This window comes from Oncorhynchus mykiss, chromosome Y, assembly GCF_013265735.2.
Source record: "Oncorhynchus mykiss isolate Arlee chromosome Y, USDA_OmykA_1.1, whole genome shotgun sequence".
Classification (NCBI taxonomy): domain Eukaryota; kingdom Metazoa; phylum Chordata; class Actinopteri; order Salmoniformes; family Salmonidae; genus Oncorhynchus; species Oncorhynchus mykiss.
The window spans coordinates 39,676,366-39,702,544 of NC_048593.1; the positions used below are offsets into that span (position 1 = coordinate 39,676,366).

Genomic DNA, 26,179 nt, shown 5'->3' on the forward strand with positions numbered 1-26,179 from the left:
GCGCTGTTTATGACTTCAAGCCTATCAACTCACGAGATTAGGCTGGTGTAACCGAAGTGAAATGGCTAGCTAGTTAGCGGGGTGCGCGCTAATTGCGTTTCAAATGTCACTCGCTCAGACTTGGAGTAGTTGTTCCCCTTGCTCTGCATGGGTAACGCTGCTTCGAGGGTGGCTGTTGTCGTTGTGTTCCTGGTTCGAGCCCAGGGTGCAGCGAGGAGAGGGACGGAAGCTATACTGTTACACTGGCAATACTAAAGTGTCTTTAAGAACATCCAATAGTCAAAGGTTAATGAAATACAAATGGTATCGAGGGAAATAGTCCTATAATAACTACAACCTAAAACTTCTTACCTGTGAATATTGAAGACTCATGTTAAAAGGAACCACCAGCTTTCATATGTTCTCATGTTCTGAGCAAGGAACTGAAACGTTAGCTTTCTTACATGGCACATATTGCACTTTTACTTTCTCCTCCAACACTTTGTTTTTGCATTATTTAAACCAAATTGAACATGTTTCATTTTATTAGAGGCTAAATTGATTTTATTGATGTATTATATTAAGTTAAAATAAGTGTTCATTCAGTATTGTTGTAATTGTCATTATTACAAATACATTTAAAAAATCGGCCGATAAATCTGCATCGGCTTTTTTGGTCCTCCAATAATCTGTATCGGTATCGGCGTTGAAAAATCATAATCAGTCGTGAGTACCAGGACATTTAGCTGGTCCTCACTTGTAAAAAGGCTATTTTAGGTTTAGAATTAGGGTTAGGTTTAAAATTAGAGTTAGGGTTTAGGCTTAGGTTTAAGGCAAGGTTTAGGGTTATATTTAAGGTAAATAGGATTTTCAATGGGAATCAATTGTTGGTCCCCAAAAAGTTATCACAAGTATAGTAAGACACAGCTCTGTGTGTTACAGATGAATAGATTGTCAGGCTTCTGAGGTAATTGTTTTTTTTTTTAGAGGTTGTTGTTTGTGTCTTGTCAGGTTCAATGATATCCACGTGCCCATCAGACTGGAGTGTGTCAAGTTTGCCTCCCACTGTCTCATGAACCACCCAGACCTGGCCAAGGACCTCACAGGTAACTATCATTATTATCATGAACCATCCAGACAGACCTGGCCAAGGACCTCACAATTAACTATCATTATTATCATGAACCAGACCTGGCCAAGGACCTCACAGGTAACTATCATTATTATCATGAACCATCCAGACAGACCTGGCCAAGGACCTCACAATTAACTATCATTATTATCATGAACCAGACCTGGCCAAGGACCTCACAATTAACTATCATTATTATCATGAACCAGACCTGGCCAAGGACCTCACAATTAACTATCATTATTATCATGAACCAGACCTGGCCAAGGACCTCACAATTAACTATCATTATTATCATGAACCAGACCTGGCCAAGGACCTCACAATTAACTGTCATTATTATCATGAACCAGACCTGGCCAAGGACCTCACAATTAACTATCATTATTATCATGAACCAGACCTGGCCAAGGACCTCACAATTAACTATCATTATTATCATGAACCAGACCTGGCCAAGGACCTCACAATTAACTATCATTATTATCATGAACCAGACCTGGCCAAGGACCTCACAATTAACTGTCATTATTATCATGAACCAGACCTGGCCAAGGACCTCACAGGTAACTATCATTATTATCATGAACCATCCAGACAGACCTGGCCAAGGACCTCACAATTAACTATCATTATTATCATGAACCAGACCTGGCCAAGGACCTCACAATTAACGATCATTATTATCATGAACCATCCAGACAGACCTGGCCATGGACCTCACAGGTAACTATCATTATTATCATGAACCATCCAGACAGACCTGGCCATGGACCTCACAGGTAACTATCATTATTATCATGAACCATCCAGACAGACCTGGCCAAGGACCTCACAATTAACTATCATTATTATCATGAACCAGACCTGGCCAAGGACCTCACAGGTAACTATCATTATTATCATGAACCAGACCTGGCCAAGGACCTCACAGGTAACTATCATTATTATCATGAATCATCCAGACAGACCTGGCCAAGGACCTCACAATTAACTATCATTATTATCATGAACCATCCAGACAGACCTGGCCAAGGACCTCACAATTAACTATCATTATTATCATGAATCATCCAGACAGACCTGGCCAAGGACCTCACAATTAACTATCATTATTATCATGAACCATCCAGACAGACCTGGCCAAGGACCTCACAATTAACTATCATTATTATCATGAACCATCCAGACAGACCTGGCCAAGGACCTCACAATTAACTATCATTATTATCATGAACCAGACCTGGCCAAGGACCTCACAGGTAACGATCATTATTATCATGAACCATCCAGACAGACCTGGCCAAGGACCTCACAATTAACTATCATTATTATCATGAACCATCCAGACAGACCTGGCCAAGGACATCACAATTAACTATCATTATTATCATGAACCATCCAGACAGACCTGGCCAAGGACCTCACAATTAACTATCATTATTATCATGAACCATCCAGACAGACCTGGCCAAGGACCTCACAGGTAACTATCATTATTATCATGAACCATCCAGACAGACCTGGCCATGGACCTCACAGGTAACTATCATTATTATCATGAACCATCCAGACAGACCTGGCCAAGGACATCACAGATAACTATCACGTCAGCCAGCCAGTCAGTCAGTTATTCTGTCATTCATTTAGCCAGTCAGTCAGTCAATAATCAGTGTTATCATTGATCAGCCTTACCTGGCAAAAGACTGGTAACTGTTGATCAATCTAGCAACCAACCAGTTAGTCAATCAATCAATTGATCAGTCAATCATGTGAAACGTTCAGTTATTGATCGGGAGTCTATCTGTCCCTCTTACGTTTCCCAGAATTCCTGAAGGTCAGGTCACATGACCCCGAGGAGGCCATCCGTCACGACGTCATCGTCTCCATAGTAACTGCGGCCAAGAAGGACCTGACTCTGGTCAACGACGCCCTGCTGAACTTTGTCAAGGAGAGGACTCTGGACAAGAGGGTATGAGTTGTTGTTTTTAGGAAGGAATGGATTAGTATGGGTTGTTGTGAACTTCCTAGTGGTCAACGTTTTGCTGTCTGTCTCCCCCTTCTCCACTCTTCTCCCCCCTCTCTCTCCCTTCTCCACTCTTCTCCCCCCTCTCTCCCTTCTCCACTCTTCTCCCCCCTCTCTCCCTTCTCCACTCTTCTCCCCCCTCTCTCTCTCCCTTCTCCACTCTTCTCCCTGCTCTCTCTCTCTTCTCCCTGCTCTCTCTCCCTTATCCACTCTTCTCCCTCTCCCCCCTTCTCCACTCTACTCCCTCTTCCCCTCTCCCCCTTCTCCACTCTTCTCCCCCCTCTCTCTCCCTTCTCCACTCTTCTCCCCCCTCTCTCTCTCCCTTCTCCACTCTTCTACCTGCTCTCTCTCTCTTCTCCCTGCTCTCTCTCCCTTATCCACTCTTCTCCCTCTCCCCCCTTCTCCACTCTACTCCCTCTTCCCCTCTCCCCCTTCTCCACTCTTCTCCCCCCTCTCTCTCCCTTCTCCACTCTTCTCCCCCCTCTCTCTCCCTTCTCCACTCTTCTCCCTCCTCTCTCTCCCTTCTCCACTCTTCTCCCCCCTCTCTCTCCCTTCTCCACTCTTCTCCCCCCTCTCTCCCCCTTCTCCACTCTTCTCCCCCCTCTCTCTCCCTTCTCCACTCTTCTCCCCCCTCTCTCTCCCTTCTCCACTCTTCTCCCCCCTCTCTCTCCCTTCTCCACTCTTCTCCCCCCCTCTCTCCCTTCTCCACTCTTCTCCCCCCTCTCTCTCCCTTCTCCACTCTTCTCCCCCCTCTCTCTCCCTTCTCCACTCTTCTCCCCCCTCTCTCTCCCTTCTCCACTCTTCTCCCCCCTCTCTCTCCCTTCTCCACTCTTCTCCCCCCTCTCTCCCCCTTCTCCACTCTTCTCCCCTCTCTCTCTCCCTTCTCCACTCTTCTCTCTCCCTCTCTCTCCCTTCTCCAATCTTCTCCCTCCCTCCCTCCTTCTCTCTCCCCTCTCCACTCTTCTCCCCCCTCTCTCTCCACCCTTCTCCCCCCTCTCTCTCCCTTCTCCACTCTTCTCCCTCCCTCTCTCTCCCTTCTCCACTCTTCTCCCTCCCTCTCTCTCCCTTCTCCACTCTTCTCCCTCCCTCTCTCTCCACTCTTCTCCCTCTCTCTCCCTTCTCCTCTCTTCTCCCTCCCTCTCTCTCCACTCTTCTCTCTCCCTTCTCCACTCTTCTCCCTCCCTCTCTCTCCCTTCTCCACTCTTCTCCCCCTCTCTCTCCCTTCTCCACTCTTCTCCCCCCTCTCTCTCCCTTCTCCACTCTTCTCCCCCCTCTCTCTCCCTTCTCCACTCTTCTCCCCCCTCTCTCTCCCTTCTCCACTCTTTTCCCTCCCTCTCTCTCCCTTCTCCACTCTTCTCCCCACACTCTTCTCCCATATCCACTCTTCTCCCTCCCTCCCTCTCCCCTCTCCACTCTTCTCCATCCCTCTCTCTCCACTCTTCTTCCTCCCTCTCTCTCCCCTATCCACTCTTCTTCCTCCCTCTCTCTCCCCTCTCCACTCTTCTTCCTCCCTCTCTCTTCACTCTTACCCCTCCCTCCCTCTCTCTCCCCTCTCCACTCTTCTCCCCCCTCTCTCTCTCCACTCTTCTCCCTCCCTCTCTCCCCTCTCCACTCTTCTCCCCTATCCACTCTTCTCCCTCCCTCTCTCTCCCTTCTCCACTCTTCTCCCTCCCTCTCTCTCCACTCTTCTCCCTCTCTCTGCCTTCTCCACTCTTCTCCCTCCCTCTCTCTCGCCACTCTTCTCCCTCCCTCTCTCCCTTCTCCACTCTTCTCCCTCCCGCCACTCTTCTCCCTCCCTCCCTCTCTCTCCCCTCTCCACTCTTCTCCCTCCCTCTCTCCCCTCTCCACTCTTCTCCCTCCCTCTCTCCCCTCTCCACTCTTCTCCCTCCCTCTCTCTCTCGCTCCACTCTTCTCCCTCCCTCTCTCTCCCTTCTCCACTCTTCTCCCTCCCTCCATAGTGGCGTGTGCGTAAAGAGGCCATGATGGGATTGGCTCAGATCTATAAGAAGTACTCTCTCCAGGGAGAGGGGGGCAAGGAGGCAGCCAATCAGATCTCCTGGATCAAAGATAAACTACTACACATCTACTACCAGAACAGCATCGACGACAGGTAGGAGGGGGGGACGCTGGGAGGGGGTGGTACAGGTAGGAAGGTGTGTGTGTGTGAAGGGAAGGGAAGTACAGAGCATCAACGACCAGTCTGTGTCTAAATGGAAAGAAGGGTTAGATTACAGAGAGTGTGTGCTGGCAGATGTAAAAAGATAATTCTGTTAAATTAGTGTAATGAGAAACGATCGACTCCAAGAGACTCCTACACTGCTGAGAGAGGAGGGGAGAGAGAGACTGGTAGAATATAAAGATGGAGAGGGAGGAGGAGGGGAGAGAGAGACTGGTAGAATAACATATGGAGGAGGAGGGGAGAGAGAGACTGGTGGAATAAAATATGGAGAGGGAGGAGGAGGGGAGAGAGAGACTGGTAGAATAACATATGGAGAGGGAGGAGGAGGGGAGAGAGAGACTGGTAGAATAACATGGAGAGGGAGGAGGAGGGGAGAGAGAGACTGGTAGAATAACATATGGAGAGGGAGGAGGAGGGGAGAGAGAGACTGGTAGAATAACATATGGAGAGGGAGGAGGAGGGGAGAGAGAGACTGGTAGAATAAAATATGGAGAGGGAGGAGGAGGGGAGAGAGAGACTGGTAGAATAACATATGGAGAGGGGGGAGGAGGGGAGAGAGAGACTGGTAGAATAACATATGGAGAGGGAGGAGGAGGGGAGAGAGAGACTGGTAGAATAACATATGGAGAGGGAGGAGGAGGGGAGAGAGAGACTGGTAGAATAACATATGGAGAGGGGGGAGGAGGGGAGAGAGAGACTGGTAGAATAAAATATGGAGAGGGGTCAGAGGGGTTTGGATTGAGAAATAAAATATAGCTCCCTATATCTCCCTGTAATGTTATAACTCCCTCTCTCGTTTCTCTCCTCTTTATAACCTTTCCTCCCCCCTTCCTCACATCCTCTTTCTCTATCCTCTCCTCACATCCTCTCTCCCTCACATCCCCTCTCTCCTCACATCCTCTCTCCCTCCTCACATTCTCTCCCTCCTCACATCCTCTCTCCCTCACATCCCCTCTCTCCTCACATCCTCTCTCCCTCCTCACATCCTCTCTCCCTCCTCACATCCTCTCTCCCTCCTCACACCCTCTCTCCCTCCTCACATCCTCTCTCTCCCCTCACATCCTCTCTCCTCACATCCTCTCTCCCTCCTCACATCCTCTCTCTCCTTCCCTCCTCTGCTCTCTCCTCTGTCTGTCAGGTTGTTGGTAGAGCGTATCTTTGCCCAGTACATGGTACCTCACAACCTGGAGACCACAGAGAGGATGAAGTGTTTGTATTATCTCTACGCTACCTTGGACACTAACGCTGTCAAGTAAGTCCCCTGTTCCTCCCTCCCTACCCTGGACACTAACGCTGTCAAGTAAGTCCCCTGTTCCTCCCTCCCTACCCTGGACACTAACGCTGTCAAGTAAGTCCCCTGTTCCTCCCTCCCTACCCTGGACACTAACGCTGTCAAGTAAGTCCCCTGTTCCTCCCTCCATACCCTGGACACTAACGCTGTCAAGTAAGTCCCCTGTTCCTCCCTCCATACCCTGGACACTAACGCTGTCAAGTAAGTCCCCTGTTCCTCCCTCCCTACCCTGGACACTAACGCTGTCAAGTAAGTCCCCTGTTCCTCCCTCCCTACCCTGGACACTAACGCTGTCAAGTAAGTCCCCTGTTCCTCCCTCCATACCCTGGACACTAACGCTGTCAAGTAAGTCCCCTGTTCCTCCCTCCCTACCCTGGACACTAACGCTGTCAAGTAAGTCCCCTGTTCCTCCCTCCATACCCTGGACACTAACGCTGTCAAGTAAGTCCCCTGTTCCTCCCTCCATACCCTGGACACTAACGCTGTCAAGTAAGTCCCCTGTTCCTCCCTCCCTACCCTGGACACTAACGCTGTCAAGTAAGTCTCCTGTTCCTCCCTCCCTACCCTGGACACTAACGCTGTCAAGTAAGTCCCCTGTTCCTCCCTCCCTACCCTGGACACTAACGCTGTCAAGTAAGTCCCCTGTTCCTCCCTCCCTACCCTGGACACTAACGCTGTCAAGTAAGTCCCCTGTTCCTCCCTCCCTACCCTGGATACTAACGCTGTCAAGTAAGTCCCCTGTTCCTCCCTCCCTACCCTGGACACTAACGCTGTCAAGTAAGTCCCCTGTTCCTCCCTCCATACCCTGGACACTAACGCTGTCAAGTAAGTCCCCTGTTCCTCCCTCCCTACCCTGGACACTAACGCTGTCAAGTAAGTCTCCTGTTCCTCCCTCCCTACCCTGGACACTAACGCTGTCAAGTAAGTCCCCTGTTCCTCCATCCCTACCCTGGACACTAACGCTGTCAAGTAAGTCTCCTGTTCCTCCATCCCTACCCTGGACACTAACGCTGTCAAGTAAGTCTCCTGTTCCTCCCTCCCTTCTGCTGCTGTATTGTACTTCTGCTACTGTAATGTACTAATGCTTAGGGCCTGGCACAGTATTTGTATTCTGTAAAACTTAAATTAATAGCCCGGGTGTTTATTTGCTTAAATCACTGAACAAAACAGGTGGAGCCAGGCTTCTATTTGAGCCAGGCTTCTATTTGAGCCAGGCTTCTATTTGAGCCAGGCTTCTATTTGAGCCAGGCTTCTATTTGAGCCAGGCTTCTATTTGAGCCAGGCTTCTATTTGAGCCAGGCTTCTATTTGAGCCAGGCTTCTATTTGAGCCAGGCTTCTATTTGAGCCAGGCTTCCATTTGAGCCAGGCTTCCATTTGAGCCAGGCTTCCATTTGAGCCAGGCTTCTATTTGAGCCAGGCTTCTATTTGAGCCAGGCTTCTATTTGAGCCAGGCTTCCATTTGAGCCAGGCTTCTATTTGAGCCAGGCTTGTATTTGAGCCAGGCTTCTATTTGAGCCAGGCTTCTATTTGAGCCAGGCTTCTATTTGAGCCAGGCTTCTATTTGAGCCAGGCTTCTATTTGAGCCAGGCTTCTATTTGAGCCAGGCTTCTATTTGAGCCAGGCTTCCATTTGAGCCAGGCTTCTATTTGAGCCAGGCTTGTATTTGAGCCAGGCTTCTATTTGAGCCAGGCTTACGTTCCCCACTAGAGGGCGATATGACCATTTCTGGTGGTCCTTCCTCCCAAAGTTTGAGACTGTTTTTGTGTTTGCCAGTTAGCTAACAGTTCTCAGCTGTTAGCAGCCAACGGCTAGCAGTTCTCAGCTGTTAGCAGCCAACGGCTAGCAGTTCTCAGCTGTTAGCAGCCAACGGCTAGCAGTTCTCAGCTGTTAGCAGCCAACGGCTAGCAGTTCTCAGCTGTTAGCAGCCAACGGCTAGCAGTTTCTTACTGGTGATGAAAACATGCTTTAGTCAGCAGAGGTTCTGTCTCCAGCCTCCTCCATACATACCTCATCAATGCTACTGTAATATGCTACTGCCCTCCTTTAGCAGGGCCTCTGTGGCCGACTTACTATGTGTTTTAATAGCCTCCTCTCTCTCTCTCCTCTCCCCCAGGGCTCTGAATGAGATGTGGAAGTGTCAGAACATGTTGAGACACCATGTCAAAGATCTCCTGGACCTGGTCAAACAGCCCAAGGTACTGCTAATCAATTGCTCCTTATGCTGAATGTTCATATATACTCTACTCCAAGACTGTTACTAACGCTGAATGTTCATATATACTCCAAGACTGTTACTAACGCTGAATGTTCATATATACTCCAAGACTGTTACTAACGCTGAATGTTCATATATACTCTACTCCAAGACTGTTACTAACGCTGAATGTTCATATATACTCTACTCCAAGACTGCTACTAACGCTGAATGTTCATATATACTCTACTCCAAGACTGCCACTGAAATGTATTGTAACACTAAATATTGTTGTTGTTGTTTCAGTCTGATGCGGGTAGCAAGGCGGTGTTTGCCAAGGTTATGGTGATTACCAGTAAGTCAACTTCACTCAACCCTTTTGAAGAACCCTTTTTGGTTCCAGGTAGAACACTTTTGGGTTCCATTGTAGAACCTTTTCCACTGAAGGTTCTACAATGGAACCCAAAAAGTTTCTACATGGAACTTAAAAATAATATTCTATGGAGACTAGGGCTGACCCCAATTAGTCGACTGGTCGATTGTTTGGTCCTTAGGCTGTTGGTCGACCGAGATTGTTTTAGTTAAGTAGTAACATATATATCTATATATATATTGCGCCCATCTCAGTGAACTAATCCATTGCAGAGGCCTAGAATAAAAGCCAATTTCTGCTTGATCTGAAATGTGGTGGGAGGCTCCATATGGAGGGTGTGACGTAATGACGGACCCCCTAGAGACACGCAGAGGTCAAATCCAGCTCTGTACCACATTACCATGCGCCTCCCAAATGTTGGAAAAATGCTCAGGGCTCTGTGTAGCTCTGCATTGACATGATTGGTTGACGTTAGGTGGGGGCGGTACATCCTGTAGAAAACACAAACTTCGCTACTTTGACAACATCTCTGCACTGCTCCGTGAAGCGTGAACGCCCTGACTACTGCCGAGGCCGTATCAACGTAAATGCTGCACGGCCAATGCTGGCGTGGGATTGACCATGTGTCCAGAGGCACAATTTCGACATTCGGGGGGCAAATGTCGAGTCATGCATTCTCCGAAATATGTACCAGCTTAACCCGGAAGCCAGCCGCACCAATGTGTCTGATGAAACCCTGTTCAACTGACCAGAGTTTTGCCTGTATGCGCCCGGACCGCCACAAGGGGTCACTAGAGCGCGATGAGCCAAGTAAAGCCCCTCCTGGCCAAACCCTCCCCTAACCCAGACGACACTGGGCCAGTTGTGCGCCGCCCTATGGGACTCCCGATCACAGCCGGTTGTGACACATCACGGGAATGAACTGTAGTGATGCCTCTCAGTGCCTTAGACCGCTGCGCCACTCAGGAGTGGCGGTCTAAACTTTGGTTACGGTAATTTCTGTTCATGTATTCAATATTATTATTCCAGTCTTCTGATTGGCCTAAAGCACCACCACTAATGACCTGTGGAGCTTCGCAAAGTAATATCTTTCTAGCTGTCTCCCTTTCCATATCCCTGATTACTTCTTATCAGTTCTTGAGTTTGACTGAAATAGGTTCTGTTACTCATTTTGAGTGCCGGTACTGTTTATATTTAGGTGCAGTAGATCCACAATACTTTTGAGCTAATATTCTATAAGAGGAACCGGAGCTCAAGCAGTTGAAAATTTGAGATGCTGGTACTCCGTTCCGGTGAGCTCCTGCCCAAGTCAAGCACTGCTTCTTATCCCTTGTGAAAATAGCCTACAGCTGTGTCTGTCCCAAGCTCACTGGCATGGGAAACTCTTGAGGGCCCAGAATATTTTATACAATGTTGCAAGTTTGCCAGTGCAAGCTTCAGGCCTGACCCAAGTTAATAGTTGGTGCGGTGTTTAAAGTCGGTTGCAGACAGGCCGTGTGTAGCCAATGTGATTTATAGGATATTCATTTAGATATAATTTTGATTAACCATATGACAATGATTTTGAGATATGAAGGCGTTATTGTAAATTAAACGAAACTGTCATGAAAATTTGCATATGAAAACCGCAACTGGTAGATCGGTAGAAATGGTAAATTTGCATTCAACCATGAGAAAGCTTGCAGACTCCTCGTGTAGCCTATTACCGGCATCTTCAGGAGAGTAATGGCAGAATCTGCGAAGGCCAGCAGGAGAGGTGAAGAGGATAGTTATTTTTCTTCTGGTTATCTAGATCTCTGGTTCCCTCTTGAGGCATTTGTCTTTCTTCAGCAAACTGTGCGCTTAAAGCATCAGACAAGCTCAATGCATATAGTTGATTTCATTAAAACACATAGGGTGACTATATATGGAAAAATGCATGTTTACTTATTTTGACCAATCGATTGGTCGAACGAACAGATCACATTCGGTTGACCAAGAGTTTCTTTTAAATGGGGACAGCCGAAGAACCCTTATTTTCTAAGTGCACACCCACCACACACACACTCTCAACTCTAACCAAATCCCCCCCCCCATTTGTGTGTGTCTCCAGGGAACCTTCCAGACCCAGGCAAGGCCCAGGACTTTGTGAAGAAGCTAGCCCAGGTCCTGGATGATGATGAGCGGATCAGAAACCAACTAGAGACCCTGGTCTCACCGGCCTGCTCCTGCAAACAGGCCCAAGTCTGTGTGGTGAGTAGAGAGAGCGTGCGATTGCATATGTGTTTTTATTACTTATCCTTCCTTCCTTTTTTTTTGTTGCTTTTTTGGTTGTTGTTGCTTACGGCACCTGGTATTCCCAGGCGGTCTCCTGTCCCAGTTCTAACCAGGCCCTAACAGGTGTGTCCAGGGTGGTGTGGCCACAAGCATATAATTAGGTCCCTTGGCTCATCTCTGTAACTTCTCAATGGAAGAGGTAAAGGTGGAGTCATGAGTCCGCTGGAACGTGACCCGCCCAGCCGTCCTCTGAAACGTGACCTGCCTGGCTGTCCTCTGGAACGTGACCCGCCTGGCCGTCCTCTGAAACGTGACCCGCCTGGCTGTCCTCTGAAACGTGACCTGCCTGGCTGTCCTCTGGAACGTGACCCGCCTGGCCGTCCTCTGAAACGTGACCTGCCTGGCTGTCCTCTGGAACGTGACCTGCCTGGCCGTCCTCTGGAACGTGACCCGCCTGGCCGTCCTCTGGAACGTGACCCGCCTGGCCGTCCTCTGAAACGTGACAGAATCGAACCCCAGGCTGTCGCCTCGCCTCGCCCCCGTTACTTATCCTCCTACAGAGAGACTTCACTAGGAAACCAGGCAGTCCTAAACAGCCTAGTAACCTGTTATACGTGTGTGTGTGTGTGTGGTGTGAGTGATTATAGTGTGTGGTGTGAGTGATTATAGTGTGTGATGTGAGTGATTATAGTGTGTGGTGTGAGTGATTATAGTGTGTGTGTGAGTGATTATAGTGTGTGTGTGAGTGATTATAGTGTGTGTGTGAGTGATTATACTGGTGTGTGTGATTATACTGGTGTGTGTGATTATACTGTGTGTGTGTGTGTGTGTGTGAGTGAGTGATTATACTGTGTGTGTGATTATACTGTGTGTGTGCCACGGTTTTCCGTCAGCCGGTATTAGCCGGCTTGTGGCCGGAATATTTTGGGTTTGTTGAAAAGCCGATAAAGTAAATTGTCCGGCAGAAGAAGGAAAACAATCCCATAATGCTTTTTTATTCATTAACACCAGTCCACGGAAAGACATTTGACCGGCCATGCCTATTGGTCTATAGGATCATTTGCATAATATAGTGGATTTAAATCAGTGCGTTGTGTATATTCGTTACGCATCTTATTTACCACACACTCGCAGCATACAGATACAGAGCCCTTGGAGTGCAAAAAATCTGTCAGACAGCGAGAGTCTGTTGCTACAGCCTCTCAAACAGCCAATGTATCGGCGACAGGAGGCAGGCTTCATCGCCGCGTCACACACCGCTTTGCAATGAGCTGGAGGCAGTACGCATTTTGAAAACATATACTGAAATGTTGGAAACCTGAACATTTTACAACATTATGAGGCATGTTTTTACCTTGCTTCAAAGTAGCAAAATCAGAAATGTTCTTTCATTGTCTTGTAACCAAAATAACAATCCTAGTTATGTTAGCGTCACATGCTAGTTGTTGATAATCCTAGTCATATTAGCGTCCCATGCTAGTTGTTGATAATCCTAGTCATATTAGCATCACATGCTAGTTGTTGATAATCTTAGTCATATTAGCATCTCATGCTAGTTGTTGATAATCCTAGTCATATTAATATCCCATGCTAGTTGTTGATAATCTTAGTCATATTAGCATCTCATGCTAGTTGTTGATAATCCTAATCATATTAATATCCCATGCTAGTTGTTGATAATCCTAGTCACATTAGCGCCCCATGATAGTTGTTGATAATCCTAGTCATGTTAGCATCCCATGCTAGTTGTTGATAATCCTAGTTATATTAGCATCCCATGCTAGTTGTTGATAATCCTAGTCATATTAGCGTCCCATGCTAGTTGTTGATAATCCTAGTCATATTAGCGTCCCATGCTAGTTGTTGATAATCCTAGTCATATTAGCGTCCCATGCTAGTTGTTGATAATCCTAGTCATATTAGCATCACATGCTAGTTGTTGATAATCTTAGTCATATTAGCATCTCATGCTAGTTGTTGATAATCCTAGTCATATTAATATCCCATGCTAGTTGTTGATAATCTTAGTCATATTAGCATCTCATGCTAGTTGTTGATAATCCTAATCATATTAATATCCCATGCTAGTTGTTGATAATCCTAGTCACATTAGCGCCCCATGATAGTTGTTGATAATCCTAGTCATGTTAGCATCCCATGCTAGTTGTTGATAATCCTAGTTATATTAGCATCCCATGCTAGTTGTTGATAATCCTAGTTATATTAGCATCCCATGCTAGTTGTTGATAATCCTAGTCATATTAGCATCCCATGCTAGTTGTTGATAATCCTAGTCATATTAGCATCCCATGCTAGTTGTTGATAATCCTAATCATATTAATATCCCATGCTAGTTGTTGATAATCCTAGTCATATTAGCATCTCATGCTAGTTGTTGATAATCCTAATCATATTAATATCCCATGCTAGTTGTTGATAATCCTAGTCACATTAGCGCCCCATGCTAGTTGTTGATAATCCTAGTCATGTTAGCATCCCATGCTAGTTGTTGATAATCCTAGTTATATTAGCATCCCATGCTAGTTGTTGATAATCCTAGTTATATTAGCATCCCATGCTAGTTGTTGATAATCCTAGTCATATTCGCATCCCATGCTAGTTGTTGATAATCCTAGTCATATTAGCATCCCATGCTAGTTGTTGATAATCCTAGTCATATTAGCATCCCATGCTAGTTGTTGATAATCCTAGTCATATTAGCATCCCATGCTAGTTGATGATAATCCTAGTCATATTAGCATCCCGTGCTAGTTGTTGATAATCCTAGTCATATTAGCATCCCATGCTAGTTGTTACACCTTACACCTCCCCTCTTTCTACATTTCTAATGGACATAAAACCGCTCACTTTGGACAAGTGTTTTTCTGTTAATTGCATTATGGAACGAACATTTGTGCGTAGCCTTCTGCCCTGCATAGTTTATAATGTGAAGAAATCATAGATTATCAACATTTCTAAACTAAACATTCTGATCTGTTGCATTTTTTTAATGTAGCGTGAATTTGGGATCTATCGTCCCACAACTGTCCCAGAGTCTGTTTGGTATTTCTCGGCAAGTTGACCAATAGAATAGGGAAACTTTTTTATTTTATGAGGGATAGTAGATTTACATAGGCTAGTGATTTTTCTGTTCGTTACTTTTAATTATCCGTTATTTTACCAGGTAAGTTGACTGAGAACACGTTCTCATTTGCAGCAACGACCTGGGGAATAGTTACAGGGGAGAGGAGGGGGATGAATGAGCCAATTGTAAACTGGGGATTATTAGGTGACCGTGATGGTTTGAGTGCCAGATTGGGAATTTAGCCAGGACACCGGGGTTAACACCCCTACTCTTACGATAAGTGCCATGGGATCTTTAATGACCTCAGAGAGTCAGAACACCCGTTTAACGTCCCATCCGAAAGACGACACCCTACACAGGGCAATGTCCCCAATCACTGCCCTGGGGAATTGGGATATTTATTTAGACCAGTGGAAAGAGTGCCTCCTACTGGCCCTCCAACACCACTTCCTGCAGCATCTGGTCTCCCATCCAGGAACTGACCAGGACCAACCATGCTTAGCTTCAGAAGCAAGCCAGCAGTGATATGCAGGGTGGTATGCTGCTGTTACTCATCTTGATGGCAGAGGGAAAAATGTGGGCATCGGACTTTTAGTAAGAAGGGATCTCACATCGTTGCATCCTCGACTTGCATGTTCTGTTGAAGATGAATTGCCATGAACTAAATGTTGTTCTGAACACCGCGGGTGGACGCCGTAATCAGGTTACTCAATGCATATGGGTCCGGCAAAATAAAATGCTGCCAGTCAGATGTCTGACGCCACTTTTCCCTAACAGAAACCGCGTGTGTGTGTGTGTGTGTGTCCTCCAGAGAGACATCACTAAGAAGTTAGGCAGTCCTAAACAGCCCAGTAATCCCTTCTTAGAGATGGTCAAGTTCCTGCTGGAAAGAATTGCTCCTGTACACATCGACACAGAGTCTATCAGGTAATACACACCCCAACACACTAACACACACACTCTACTGCACAACCCCAAACACACAAGGTGATGGATCTATTTTGCTTACGTTGTGTTTTTCTCTCTAACGCCCTCTCTCTCCCTCTCTCTTCATCCCTCTCCCTCCCTCTCTCTTCCCCTCTCCCTATCTACTTCCCTCCCTCTCTCTCCATCCCTCTTCCTCCCTCTACTTCCCTCCCTCTCTCTCCATCCCTCTCCCTCCCTCTCTACTTCCCTCCCTCTCTACCTCCCTCTCTACTTCCCTCCCTCTCTCTACTTCTCTACCTCCCTCTACTTCCTTCCCTCCCTCTCTCTCCATCCCCCTCCCTCCCTCTCCCTCTCTACTTCTCTCCATCCCTCTCCCTCCCTCTCTACTTTCCTCCCCCTCTCTCTCTCCCTCTCTACTTCTCTCCCTCTACTTCTCTCCCTCTCTCTCCATCCCTCCCTCTCTCTCCATCCCTCTCCCTCTCTCCCTCCCTCTCAGTGCTCTGGTAAAGCAGGTGAACAAGTCGATAGATGGAACAGCTGAGGATGATGAAGAGGGAGTTCCTACCGAACAGGCCATCAGGGCAGGACTGGAACTACTCAAGGTATCTCTCTCTTTTTCTGCTCTCTGGCTTCCTGTGCTTTCTGTCTCTGTTGTCATTCACCCTTCTCTCACCCCCCCCCCCCCCCCCTCTCTCGTTCTCCTCTCTGACTTCCTGTGCTTTCTGTCTCTGTTGTCATTCACCCTTCTCTCACCCCCCCTCTCTCTCTCTCTTTCTCCTCTCTGGCTCCCTGTGCTTTCTGTCTCTGTTGTCATTCACCCCACCCCTCCCTCTCTCTCTCTTTCTCCTCTCTGGCTTTCTGTCTCTGTCGTCATTCACCCCCCCCCCCCCCCCCCCTCCCTCCAGGTCCTGTCGTTCACCCACCCGGTGTCGTTCCACTCTGCGGAGACGTTTGAATCCCTGCTGGGCTGTCTGAAGATGGATGACGAGAAGGTGGCCGAGGCGGCGCTGCAGATATTTAAAAACACAGGAAGCAAGATGGAGGAGAGCTTCCCTCACATCAAGTCGTGAGTTTAATGTCAAATGTTTGTGTTGCATAGATGTGTACACAGACATATTCACACACACACACACCTACATTCACACACACACCTACATACATCTATACACACACACACACACACACACACACACACACACACACACACATACACACATACATCTACATACACACACACACACACATCTACATACACACACATACACACATACATCTACATACACACACACACACACAAATACCTACATACCTTCCTCGCATCAAGTCGTGAGTTCACAACTTTTTCCCCCCATTTTTCATTTATTTGATGAACACAAATGTTTACCCATAAAGCTCTCTGATTGTGTTACCTTGATGTTATTATTAGGCTGAATAGTCGTCCCACGTTAAATAATCACAGTCTTTCTGTAGATTACAACGTAAGGAGTCTGCTAATGTCTCCAACAACGGGTAGCAAGTCTTGCCGCTCTTTTGGCCATTGTTTCCCATTGGAACAAGCTGCTGTAGTGTGCAGAACAGCCTTCTAGTGTATGAATGTGTATTATAGAACTAGTTGTTTGGATCCTGGATGCTGATTGGTTGATAGACGGAGGGCCCTGTCATCAGTTCCATTTGAACTCTCCAACTGTAACAGGTGTACTGTCCCACAGCCCAGTCAGGCAATTCATAAACCTCATCTCCCCGGGGGGGGGGGGGGGGGGGGGAAGTCTCTTATTTCCCTATAATTCCTCCCTCTAATGCGCTCCTCTACTCCCCCTAGTGTTCTGCTGCCAGTACTGCAGATCAAAGCTAAGAGAGGACCGCCTCGCCAGGCCAAATATGCCATCCACTGTATCCATGCCATGTTCACACACCGAGACACGCACTTCGCTCAGATCTTTGAGGTGAGGACCAGTCTGCCTTTTACGATCTAGTCATTTTTCTCCTAATATCTTCGCTTCTTCAGCCCTTTTTCCTATCAATCAATCAATGAATCAATCATTTAATAAAATATTATACAAATGTTATATTACGAAATATTATATTCCAACCGGAAGAGCGACTGAAAAGCTTTCTGAGTAGTGACTCTCCATTGAAAGTTATTTTTGGGCCGAGGTTGAATCTGTGTCTGGGGAAACCTGCCCTCTTGAAGTTCTACACGTGTCAACAGATGACAAGGTAAAGAGTGAAATGTCTTGTCTCTCTCTCTTCCCAGCCGCTGCATAAAGGCCTGGACCTTGAGGACCTGGATCAGCTGATAACTCCTCTCACCACTCTGGGTCACCTGGCTCTGCTGGCCCCAGAACAGTTTGCCGCTCCGCTCAAATCACTGGTGGCCAACTTCATAGTCAAGGACCTGCTCATGAGCGACAGGGTGGGCGCAGATAGACACACAGAACACTTACGTCTTTTCACTTGAGAGGAGAAGCTATCGCAGTGTTCCTGGTTGTAACATCCTCTGTTTATTGTGGATGTGTGGTTGTTGTGTAGATCCCAGGTAAGAAGACCACCAAGCTGTGGGTTCCTGATGATGAGGTGTCTTCTGAAACCCTGGCCAAGGTTGGTTTCCCTTCTTCCTCCACCTCCTTCCCCAACCTACCACCTCCTCCCTCAACCTACCACCTCTCCTCTACCTCCTTCACCTCCTTCCTCAACCTCCCACCTCTCCTCAACCTCCTTTTCCCAACCTCCCCTCTCTCCTCTACCTCCTTCCCCAACCTCCCCTCTCTCCTCTACCTCCTTCCCCAACCTCCCCTCTCTCCTCCACCTCCTTCCCCAACCTCCCCTCTCTCCTCCACCTCCTTCCCCAACCTCCCCTCTCTCCTCTACCTCTTCCACCTCCTTTCCCAACCTCCCCTCTACCTCCTCCACCTCCTTCCCCAACCTCCTCTCTCCTCTTCCTCCTTTCCCAACCTCCCCTCTCTCCTCTACCTCCTTCCCCAACCTCCTCTCTCCTCTTCCTCCTTCCCCAACCTCCCCTCTCTCCTCAACCTCCTTCCCCAACCTCCCCTCTCTCCTCTACCTCTTCCACCTCCTCCCTCAACCTACCACCTCCTCTACCTCCTCCACCTCCTTCCTCTACCTCCTTCCCCAACCTCCCCTCTCTCCTCTACCTCCTTCCCCAACCTCCCCTCTCTCCTCTACCTCCTTCCCCAACCTCCCCTCTCTCCTCTACCTCCTTCCCCAACCTCCCCTCTCTCCTCCACCTCCTTCCCCAACCTCCCCTCTCTCCTCTACCTCTTCCACCTCCTTTCCCAACCTCCCCTCTCCTCTACCTCCTCCACCTCCTTCCCCAACATCCTCTCTCCTCTTCCTCCTTCCCCAACCTCCCCTCTCTCCTCTACCTCCTTCCCCAACCACCCCTCTCCTCTACCTCTTCCACCTCCTTTCCCAACCTCCCCTCTCTCCTCTACCACCTCCTTTCCCAACCTCCCCTCTCTCCTCTACCACCTCCTTTCCCAACCTCCCCTCTCTCCTCAACCTCCCCTCTCTCCTCTACCTCTTCCACCTCCTTTCCCAACCTCCCCTCTCCTCTACTTCCTCCACCTCCTTCCCCAATCACCCCTCTCCTCTACCTCCTTCCCCAATCACCCCTCTCCTCTACCTCCTTCCCCAATCACCCCTCTCCTCTACCTCCTTCCCCAATCACCCCTCTCCTCTACCTCCTTCCCCAATCACCCCTCTCCTCTACCTCCTTCCCCAACCACACCTCTCCTCTACCTCCTTCCCCAATCACACCTCTCCTCTACCTCCTTCCCCAATCACCTCTCTCCTCTACCTCCTTCCCCAATCACCTCTCTCCTCTACCTCCTTCCCCAACCACCCCTCTCCTCTACCTCCTTCCCCAACCACCCCCCTCCTCTACCTCCTTCCCCAACCACCCCTCTCCTCTACCTCCTTCCCCAACCACCCCTCTCCTCTACCTCCTTCCCCAACCACCCCCCTCCTCTACCTCCTTCCCCAACCACCCCTCTCCTCTACCTCCTTCCCCAACCACACCTCTCCTCTACCTCCTTCCCCAACCTCACCTCTCCTCTACCTCCTTCCCCAACCACACCTCTCCTCTAACTCCTTCCCCAACCACACCTCTCTTCTACCTCCTTAGCTCCTAAGGAGCTCCTTAGCTCCTTAGCTCCTTAGCGAAGGCATCATAACAAAGGTAATGTTAGTTAGCTCCTTAGCGAAGGCATCATAACGAAGGTAATGTTAGTTAGCTCCTTAGCGAAGGCATCATAACGAAGGTAATGTTAGTTAGCTCCTTAGCGAAGGCATCATAACGAAGGTAATGTTAGTTAGCTCCTTAGCGAAGGCATCATAACGAAGGTAACGTTAGTTAGCTCCTTAGCGAAGGCATCATAACGAAGGTAATGTTAGTTAGCTCCTTAGCGAAGGCATCATAACGAAGGTAACGTTAGTTAGCTCCTTAGCGAAGGCATCATAATGACGAAGGTAATGTTAGTTAGCTCCTTAGCGAAGGCATCATAATGACGAAGGTAATGTTAGTTAGCTCCTTAGCGAAGGCATCATAACGACGAAGGTAACGTTAGTAAGCTCCTTAGCGAAGGCATCATAACGAAGGTAACGTTAGTTAGCTCCTTAGCGAAGGCATCATAACTAACATTACCTTCGTCGTTAGCTCCTTAGCGAAGTTATCATAATGACGGAGGTAATGTTAGTTTGCTCCTTAGCGAAGGCATCATAACGACGAAGGTAACGTTAGTAAGCTCCTTAGCGAAGGCATCATAACGAAGGTAACGTTAGTTAGCTCCTTAGCGAAGGCATCATAACTAACATTACCTTCGTCGTTAGCTCCTTAGCGAAGTTATCATAATGACGGAGGTAATGTTAGTTTGCTCCTTAGCGAAGGCATCATAACTGCGAAGGTAACGTTAGTAAGCTCCTTAGCGAAGGCATCATAATGACGGAGGTAATGTTAGTTAGCTCCTTAGCGAAGGCATCATAATGACGGACGGTAGTTAGCTCCTTAGCGAAGGCATCATAACAACGAAGGTAACGTTAGTTAGCTACATCGTTTTGTCAACTAAGCGAGAACACAGTCTTGCCGGCACATGCTTTGATCTCCACAATGGTAGTAGGCGCGATGGACCGGGCGGTGCAGTGTTGTGGTAGTTGGCTGTGTGTTGGGGTAGTTGGCTGTGTGGTGCGGTAGTTGGCTGTGTGGTGCGGTAGTTGGCTGGGTGGTGCGGTAGTTGGCAGTGTGGTGTGGTAGTTGGCTGTGTGGTGGTGCGGTAGTTGGCTGTGTGGCGGTGCGGTAGTTGGCTGTGTGGTGCGGTAGTTGGTTGTGTGGTGCGGTAGTTGGCTGTGTGGTGCGGTAGTTGGCTGTGTGGTGCAGTAGTTGGCTGTGTGGTGCGGTAATTGGCTGTGTGGTGCGGTAATTGGCTGTGTGGTGCGGTAGTTGGCTGTGTGGTGCGGTAGTTGGCTGTGTGGTGCGATAGTTGGCTGTGTGGTGCGGTGGTGCGGTAGTTGGCTGTGTGGTGCGGTTGTTGGCTGTGTGGTGCGGTTGTTGGCTGTGTGGTGCGGTTGTTGGCTGTGTGGTGCGGTAGTTGGCGGTGCGGTAGTTGGTGGTGCGGTGCGGTAGTTGGCTGTGTGGTGCGGTAGTTGGCTGTGTGGTGCGGTAGTTGGCTGTGTGGTGCGGTAGTTGGCGGTGCGGTGCGGTAGTTGGTGGTGCGGTAGTTGGCTGTGTGGTGCGGTAGTTGGCTGTGTGGTGCGGTAGTTGGCTGTGTGGTGCGGTAGTTGGCTGTGTGGTGCGGTTGTTGGCTGTGTGGTGCGGTAGTTGGCTGTGTGGTGCGGTAGTTGGCTGTGTGGTGCGGTAGTTGGCTGTGTGGTGCGGTTGTTGGCTGTGTGGTGCGGTTGTTGGCTGTGTGGTGCGGTTGTTGGCTGTGTGGTGCGGTAGTTGGCTGTGTGGTGCGGTAGTTGGCTGTGTGGATGGGAAATGGCAGAGATCTGTTCCTCTAATACAGACCTTCACAGAAAGACTGTTGGCTACATTGTTTGATATAATTTAAGACTAGAGGTTTCAGGAAATGGCAGTTACAGGTTTGATGCAAAACCCTCCAACCCCCCCCCACACACACACACACACACACACACACAACCCAACTTAAACCTACTTCAGCTCCACCCGGTCTGAAAATCTAGGGTAGAACCCTGATTGTACATTAAAACGTATTTCTAGTTAGCTACTGGAGAGTACCCAGAACAGTCTATAACCTACCATGCCTACTGAGAATGTCTCCTGCCAACATCATGAGGCTAAAACGTCTGCTGTCCCCATTTCAAAGCGAAGGTTTGTAACCTCTCCTCTCCCTCCACCCCCTCCTTCCTTCCCACCCTCTCTCTCTCTCTCTCTGGCTCTCTCTGGCTCTCTCTCTCTCTGGCTCTCTCTGGCTCTCTCTCTCTCTCTGTCTCTCTCTCTCTCTCTCTCCCCCCCTCTCTCTCTCTCTCTCTCTCTCTCTCTCTCTCTCTCTCTCTCTCTCTCTCTCTCTGGCTCTCTCTCTGGCTCTCTCTCTCTCTGGCTCTCTCTCTGGCTCTCTCTCTGGCTCTCTCTCTGTGTCTCTCTCTCTCTCTCTCTGGCTCTCTCTCTCTCTCTCTCTCTGGCTCTCTCTCTCTCTCTGTGTCTCTCTCTCTCGCTGTGTCTCTGTCTCTCTCTCGCTCTCTCTCTCTCTCTCTCTCTGTCTCTGTGTCTCTAGATCCAGGGTATCAAGTTGATGGTGAGGTGGTTGCTGGGCGTAAAGAACACCCTGTCTAAGTCTGGTAACTCCACTCTGAGGATGCTGACTGCTATACTTCACAGTGATGGAGACCTGACAGAGCAGGGCAAGATGGGGTACACATCACTCCACCACACACAGCACACACACACACCCACATCACTCACCACACACACCACCACACCACACCACAACACACACACACACACACACCACATCACCACACACACACACACACACACACCACACACAGCACATCACCACACATCACACACCACATCACACACACACATCACAGCACACACACACACAAACACACCACATCACACACACCAGCATTTGCTAGGACTTTGACATACACCTGACACATTCTTCTCTCTCCTCTCATTCTCCACACCTCCTCTCCCTCCCTCCCCCCTCCACAGTAAACCAGATATGTCCAGGCTGAGGTTGGCAGCAGCGTGTGCCCTACTGAAGCTGGCACAGGAGCCCTGCTACCATGAGATCATCACCCTGGAGCAGTACCAACTCTGTGCCCTGGTCATCAATGTAAGAGCACACACACTAAAACACTTTCCACACTAAACACACGCACACATGTCCTGTGTCGCGGAAATTTCCTCTATTCACCAAATCATGGGAGCAAACCACAGCACAAGTCGGAGTTAGTTATCAAAGTCCATCTTTTAATTATATGAGCTCTATCACAATCCTGTGACTCTCAGGCAATTCAGTGTCTATCAAATGAATTCTCTGAGAGCCCCTTCCACATTTCAAATGAGGTCTTTTATAGCAAAGACACACACAGGATAAGACAGCATCGGCATAATTCATCGTTCAGCTTTGTCTCCTTTCTCAAACCCCAGAACCATAAACCAACCCTCCATATCAACAGGCATATATCAAATTGTCATTTAGATACAACCAACTCTAAATACAACCAACTCTAAATACAACCAATCCTATCTTGACAAGATCACAGAGACACACTGACTGGCACACAGACATTGTGGAGCCAAGAGATATGTTTACACATGATGATACTTTGACCTCTCCCCTCTCTGCGGCCCATGCAACTTAGTCTTGACATAGAACAGATACTGCAAACCCTGCCACAGTATTATACAAAAATAACATTCTTGATGAGAAGTAATTTACACACATTTGATGACTATAAAACATCTTACATATGTTACCAACAAATTCTGATTCTTCCACGACACCTGTTCTCATTCAAAACACCTATTCATCTCCCTCCCTACCTCTCTCTCCTCCCTCCCCCCTCTCTCCTCCCCCTCTCTCCTCCCTCCCTCTCTCTCCTCATCTCTACCTCCCTCCCCCTCTACCTACCTACCTCTCCCTCTCCCCCCTCTCTCCTCCCCCTCTCTCCTCCCTCCCTCTCTCTCCTCATCTCTACCTCCCTCCCCCTCTACCTACCTACCTCTCCCCCCTCTCTCCTCCCCCTCTCTCTTCATCTCTCTCCCCCTCCCCCCTTCTCTCCCCCCTCTCTTCATCTCTCTCCCCCTCCCCCCTTCTCTCCCCCCTCTTCATCTCTCTCCCCCTCCCCCTCTCTCCTCCCTCCCTCTCTCTCCTCATCTCTCTCCCCTCCCCCCCTCTCTCCTCCCTCCCCCTCTCTCTTCATCTCTCCCCTCTCCCCCCCCCTCTCTCCTCTCCCCCTCCTCCCCCTCTCTCCTCCCTCCCTCTCTCTCCTCATCTCTCTCTCCAGGATGAGTGTTACCAGGTGCGCCAGGGCTTTGCCCAGAAGCTCCATAAGGGTCTGTGCCGTCTGCGTCTGCCCCTGGAGTACCTGGCGGTGTTTGCCCTGTGTGCCAAGGACCCTGTGAAGGAGAGGCGGGCCCACGCCAGGCAGTGTCTGGTGAAGAACATTACAATCAGGAGAGAGTACCTTAAACAACACGCTGCCGTCAGCGGTAAGGGAGATGGGCACAGTCTCACACACACACACACACACACACACACACACAGTCACACACACACACACAGTCACACACAGTCACACACACACACACAGTCACACACACACACGCCAGGCAGTGTCTGGTCAATAATATCAACATCAGGAGAATGTCCTATGAAACCAGACCAGTCCTGGATACTATTTAATCTGCTCTATGAAACCAGACCAGTCCTGGATACTATTTAATCTGCTCTATGAAACCAGACCAGTCCTGGATACTATTTAATCTGCTCTGAGACCAGACCAGTCCTGGATACTATTTAATCTGCTCTATGAAACCAGACCAGTCCTGGATACTATTTAATCTGCTCTATGAAACCAGACCAGTCCTGGATACTATTTAATCTGCTCTATGAAACCAGACCAGTCCTGGATACTATTTAATCTGCTCTATCAGACCAGACCAGTCCTGGATACTATTTAATCTGCTCTATCAGACCAGACCAGTCCTGGATACTATTTAATCTGCTCTATGAAACCAGACCAGTCCTGGATACTATTTAATCTGCTCTATGAAACCAGACCTGTCCTGGATACTATTTAATCTGCTCTATGAAACCAGACCAGTCCTGGATACTATTTAATCTGCTCTATGAAACCAGACCAGTCCTGGATACTATTTAGTCTGCTCTATCAGACCAGACCAGTCCTGGATACTATTTAATCTGCTCTATGAAACCAGACCAGTCCTGGATACTATTTAATCTGCTCTATGAAACCAGACCAGTCCTGGATACTATTTAATCTGCTCTATGAAACCAGACCAGTCCTGGATACTATTTAATCTGCTCTATCAGACCAGACCAGTCCTGGATACTATTTAATCTGCTCTATGAAACCAGACCAGTCCTGGATACTATTTAATCTGCTCTATGAAACCAGACCAGTCCTGGATACTATTTAATCTGCTCTATCAGACCAGACCAGTCCTGGATACTATTTAATCTGCTCTATGAAACCAGACCAGTCCTGGATACTATTTAATCTGCTCTATGAAACCAGACCAGTCCTGGATACTATTTAATCTGCTCTATGAAACCAGACCAGTCCTGGATACTATTTAATCTGCTCTATGAAACCAGACCAGTCCTGGATACTATTTAGTCTGCTCTATCAGACCAGACCAGTCCTGGATACTATTTAATCTGCTCTATCAGACCAGACCAGTCCTGGATACTATTTAATCTGCTCTATCAGACCAGACCAGTCCTGGATACTATTTATTCTGCTCTATGAGACCAGACCAGTCCTGGATACTATTTAATCTGCTCTATGAAACCAGACCAGTCCTGGATACTATTTAATCTGCTCTATGAAACCAGACCAATCCTGGATACTATTTAATCTGCTCTATCAGACCAGACCAGTCCTGCATACTATTTAATCTGCTCTATGAAACCAGACCAGTCCTGGATACTATTTAATCTGCTCTATGAAACCAGACCAGTCCTGGATACTATTTAATCTGCTCTATCAGACCAGTCCTGGATACTATTTAATCTGCTCTATCAGACCAGACCAGTCCTGGATACTATTTAATCTGCTCTATCAGACCAGACCAGTCCTGGATACTATTTAATCTGCTCTATGAAACCAGACCAGTCCTGGATACTATTTAATCTGCTCTATGAAACCAGACCAGTCCTGCATACTATTTAATCTGCTCTATGAAACCAGACCAGTCCTGGATACTATTTCATCTGCTCTATGAAACCAGACCAGTCCTGGATACGATTTAATCTGCTCTATCAGACCAGACCAGTCCTGGATACTATTTAGTCTGCTCTACGAAACCAGACCAGTCCTGGATACTATTTAATCTGCTCTATCAGACCAGACCAGTCCTGGATACTATTTATTCTGCTCTATCAGACCAGACCAGTCCTGGATACTATTTAGTCTGCTCTATGAAACCAGACCAGTCCTGGATACTATTTAATCTGCTCTATGAAACCAGACCAGTCCTGGATACTATTTAATCTGCTCTA

At 48.2% G+C, this 26,179-nt stretch overlaps 1 protein-coding gene across 3 annotated transcripts in view; it reads left to right on the plus strand.

The window, feature by feature from the left end:
* Window positions 1–26,179, plus strand: part of pds5b (PDS5 cohesin associated factor B) — a 99,585-nt gene that overhangs the window by 45,102 nt on the left and 28,304 nt on the right. For all 3 annotated transcript variants that reach the window (XM_036968175.1, XM_036968176.1, XM_036968177.1), the window contains 16 exons: window positions 991–1,085; window positions 2,938–3,083; window positions 5,096–5,247; window positions 6,455–6,568; window positions 8,722–8,803; window positions 9,109–9,157; window positions 11,268–11,407; window positions 15,328–15,443; window positions 15,940–16,045; window positions 16,349–16,509; window positions 17,263–17,386; window positions 17,698–17,856; window positions 17,973–18,041; window positions 22,193–22,329; window positions 22,639–22,762; window positions 23,940–24,144. In XM_036968175.1, coding sequence (XP_036824070.1) covers window positions 991–1,085; window positions 2,938–3,083; window positions 5,096–5,247; window positions 6,455–6,568; window positions 8,722–8,803; window positions 9,109–9,157; window positions 11,268–11,407; window positions 15,328–15,443; window positions 15,940–16,045; window positions 16,349–16,509; window positions 17,263–17,386; window positions 17,698–17,856; window positions 17,973–18,041; window positions 22,193–22,329; window positions 22,639–22,762; window positions 23,940–24,144 — 1,979 coding nt within the window. The remainder of the gene's footprint in view (window positions 1–990; window positions 1,086–2,937; window positions 3,084–5,095; window positions 5,248–6,454; window positions 6,569–8,721; window positions 8,804–9,108; window positions 9,158–11,267; window positions 11,408–15,327; window positions 15,444–15,939; window positions 16,046–16,348; window positions 16,510–17,262; window positions 17,387–17,697; window positions 17,857–17,972; window positions 18,042–22,192; window positions 22,330–22,638; window positions 22,763–23,939; window positions 24,145–26,179) is intronic.